General features: G+C 42.5%; 1 protein-coding gene across 1 annotated transcript; it reads right to left on the reverse strand.

Moving 5' to 3' along the window:
- On the reverse strand, positions 1-3,333 carry slc25a45 (solute carrier family 25 member 45). The gene is made up of 7 exons (XM_085259378.1): positions 3,209-3,333; positions 2,594-2,649; positions 2,451-2,494; positions 2,291-2,362; positions 2,001-2,180; positions 1,043-1,277; positions 1-597 (listed from the first exon to the last, which is right to left on the reverse strand). The coding sequence occupies exons 2-7, from the start codon at positions 2,628-2,630 to the stop codon at positions 302-304; spliced, it is 864 nt and encodes a 287-aa protein (XP_085115504.1). The 5' UTR covers positions 2,631-2,649; positions 3,209-3,333; the 3' UTR covers positions 1-301.
- Positions 3,334-3,755: the final 422 nt, after the last annotated feature.

Consider the following 3,755-nt stretch of genomic DNA (forward strand, 5'->3'; position numbering starts at 1 on the left):
CTCAAAAGGTCTTTTTTATGGAGTCATTTCAAGTCATCACTTTTATTGTGATATGCTGTTAATGCAGAAATGTTGACTGTAGCAGTTTTGATCTAAAGTGTGTATACTCGTGTAGCAGGAGGCTCACTGGCAGCAGCTAATCTTTCCTCACCAGTAGGTTGAATTTAAAGTGTTCCCAGGTTTCTGATGCTTTGACTTATTCTACAGGCAGTTTAAAAACAGCATTTAGTAACTGAGAACACTCTTTATACTGAAATCGTCTCAAAGATATTTTATCCTTGAAGTCAGTGTCTCCATCCCTTTACTGTGAAGAGTGACTGGCTCGTGGTGGATAAAAAATCTTCATCAGGCTCTCGTAGCTGAGGAATGTGACAGCGTTGACCGGAAATGCTCTCAGGCTGTTCAGCAGGAGGCCTTTGAAAAACACCCTCACTCCTTCTTCCCTCACGCTCACTCTCATGCAGTGCAGGACGCCGCCGTACTCCCGCCCGCCGGCCCCCGACATCTGGAGCCGAGCTTTCACGACGTCCATGGGCGTGGCGAAGGACCAGGTCACCACACCTGCGAATCCACCTGCCACCAATATCACAAAGGTGCCTGAGGACAGAGAGGCAGAACTAAGACAATACTGAGGAGTTTTCTAAACGAATAGTTTTCATTAAACTATTTGCCAAAAAATGTGCCAACGGTTTTCAAAGCAGACTCTCTCGTAGAGCCAAATATGAGGTTGATATAGTAAAATATCCATGTGGGTTAATGTGTGCAGGGAAGATTTTAATGAGACCTTAAAATCAGGATCCCTGAACATAAAAGTAACTTAAGAAATAAAGATGAATTTTCATGAGTAACTAGATATTTATATTCAGCTTCATCATGTGTGTTCACCTCATTACTGGATTCATGCGCTACAAACTGAAAGCCTTAAAGATTTAAATGACTAATTCCAGTTGAGCAGCTTTTGTGAGATGAAGTCCTTTTAAAATCTGTCAGAATACAAGAAACTATCCCACTATGATATCCAGTATTATGTTATGATTGTGACCTGGCTCTTTGCCATCTTGAGTGAGAACCTTACGAGTGACCTCGTAAGGTAAGAAGTAGAGCCCATAGCAGGGGACGTCCCTCAGAGTGAGGGCCAGGCCTCCTCTGTACAGACCCCTGAGCCCCTCCTCCCTCACGATGACAGCGACGCAGTGCACGGGTCCGCGATATCGTGTTGACGTCGATTGACCCTGAAGACGCACCTTGACCAGGTCAATGGGTGCAGAAACCGACACCTGAAAACAGATTGCCCCAAAGATTAAAGTAGCGTAAAGCCGAGTCATGATCTGCAGTGTAAATAAATCTCAGTTATGAAACATGAGCTGGTTTTTAATTTCCTTAAATCTCTTATCTGGTTCTGAGCTGCAGTCAGTGAACACTCGGAGGCCCCCTTGTGGTCAGATGTAACATTGCATGAAGAAAACCTGAATTTCTGTGAAAGCAGTGATAATCCTGTTGTTTCAGCATTTACTTTGGCAAGAGCACCAGCTTTAATTGTTTAATACAGTTTTTGTCTATTTGTTTGTTTTTTCTTTTGTTCTCTGTGTAACAGAGTTAGAAAATAGCTTAATGAATTTCCACAAAATTGATGTGCTTTGTGAATAGTTGGAGCCACCTGGTGGACAAATACCGCAACTGCAACTGTTTCAAATTGCTGCACAGCGCATGCCTCAGCAAAGGAAAATACTCCCAAGCTGGTGGTAGGTGCTTGTGAGCGCCAAAGTCTGTCCTAATGCAGTCACACTGATGCAGTAATGGCTGATAAAGTACTTCAAACGGACTTGGTTGAGATTCTTCTGTAGGTATGTTTGTATCTCGTGGCTTGCAGCTAGAATGTTGGTGTGAGCAGTGATTTTTGCAACGTGTGTGGTCTCCTGCAGCTCTAACAGATGAAGCTTTGTGCATACACAGTTGCATGGCAGTGACATGTGCAACCACAGAACATCAGGTGATCTTACCTGCACCAGGCCTGAGAAGCAGCCAGCAGTGAAGACCTGTGCAGCAGAGGCCGGTTTGCCTCGACTGCGCTGAGACTTAGTGAGGTAACCTAAAGCATTACTGTAACAGCCAAAGACAACGGAGTTGGTGATGCCAGTGGTCAGCACAGGAAATGCCATGCCCTTAAAGAATCCATGGAGCTGATGTGATTAAAGCATAAAGGATCAGTGCTGTCTTATCCCAGTGGAGCATTACACTACTTCACGTCAGTATTTCTTGCAAAACAATGTAGGAAAAATGTGGTACCCACCCCTTCATGAGAGTATGTTTTAATCACACAGTGAAATATCCCTTTATACACTGACTGGGCTTGGAGACGTACCTACAAATGTAAGAAGAGATGTAAAATAAAAAATAAGAAACAATTTGTGCATTAAGTCATATTTATTGGTTTCAAAGTGTCATGCAACCTTCACAGTGTCTAACGGATGTCCTACTGCAATTCCCAGTGCACCTACAACAACCAACAACAACATTTTATTTCTCCACAATCAGACAATTACTGCTCTGTGTTACATTTTCTGTTGTTCTCTTAAAAACAGGATTTTCCTACCTGAAATGCTCCCAGCTAAAAATTCCAAGAGAGGCATGACTTTTACAGTTTCAAATCTGCAAGAAAGCCACAGTGTTTCAAAACTCATAAAGATAAAACCTAAAGATGCAGCTTTACAGCTGTCATAACTGAAGCTGATTGGTCTGGCAGTCAAGGAGGTTAATGTGTGACTTATTTTAGAAATGGTACTCTATGGGGGTTGCATCAAAATCAAAGTCCAAGGTGAAAATCCCACAACAATTTTTTTTCATGGCTCAGAAAATGGAATTTTCAGGAGTGATTGAGAACACAAACATATGGATTCTGGCCTGAGTTAAGGCAGTATGGCATTTCACACACATTCCTCACAATCTATTATTATTTACGATCATCTGACAAACAAAAACATTTATTATGCTTCAGTAAATGAACATAAAAGATGGTTTTTAGGGTTGCCAAAACAGTAAATGGTAACCAAACCTTATAATTTAGCCAGGTTTAATCTTTGTGGAATGGTTAAAATACAATAGCGTGTTCAGGAGGACAGTTCGCTTTCCAGTTCTTTCTTCTTCTTCTTTTGCATGGTGTTTTTTAATATCCAGTTCTAGAAAAAAAAAATAACAGCACCTTGCCTACCTTTAGAGCTGTAACATCCTACGAATAAATTTGTTCACAACTCATGTCATTCTTCGCTCTGCGGTCAGAGTATCCCATGGATACGGGTGCTCACACACACAAACTACACCCTTTTTGGCTCCTACCTCAAAGCAGGCACGTGCAGGGAAGGGGGGGGGGGCTAGAGAGGCTTGAGCACCCGCCCCTTTCCTGATGGGTGCCCAAGGTGCCCTTTTGATAGGGCAACTTTTTAAAAAAAATTATTATTTTTTTTATGTGTGTGTGCGTGCGGAGTCCTGTCTGTGCCCCTCAACAATAATATTTAACTATTAATCACAGTTTTGCTAAATAAAAGGATCTGGCTTGCATCAGTCACATGATCACATTTAACCAATGATCGCCCTTGACGGCAGAACGCGCTAGTTACGAGACGGGAACGAGCTCACAAAGAGCACGCGCATTTTTAGCGGTCCGGAGCTGTAGGAGAAACACAAGTTAACTCAGAGACAGACTGATGCGACAAAACCAGTAAGTAGGTGTACAGCGTAAACTGTAGTGTATAGCACCC

Source organism: Mchenga conophoros, linkage group LG20 (genome assembly GCF_057382185.1).
Source record: "Mchenga conophoros isolate Kocher_MC1m ecotype Shallow Benthic linkage group LG20, M_conophoros_male_GT1.1, whole genome shotgun sequence".
NCBI lineage: Eukaryota > Metazoa > Chordata > Actinopteri > Cichliformes > Cichlidae > Mchenga > Mchenga conophoros.

What these genes read in the sequence shown, in the direction of transcription:
- slc25a45 (XM_085259378.1), bottom strand. Translation starts at nt 2,630, where the DNA reads ATGCCTCTCTTGGAATTTTTAGCTGGGAGCATTTCAG. An exon ending in ATCCGTTAGACACTGTGAAG is followed by an intron (nt 2,363 to 2,450) that starts GTTGCATGACAC and finishes TTACATTTGTAG; the next exon opens with GTACGTCTCCAAGCCCAGTC. An exon ending in TCAAGATGGCAAAGAGCCAG is followed by an intron (nt 598 to 1,042) that starts GTCACAATCATA and finishes CTCTGTCCTCAG; the next exon opens with GCACCTTTGTGATATTGGTG.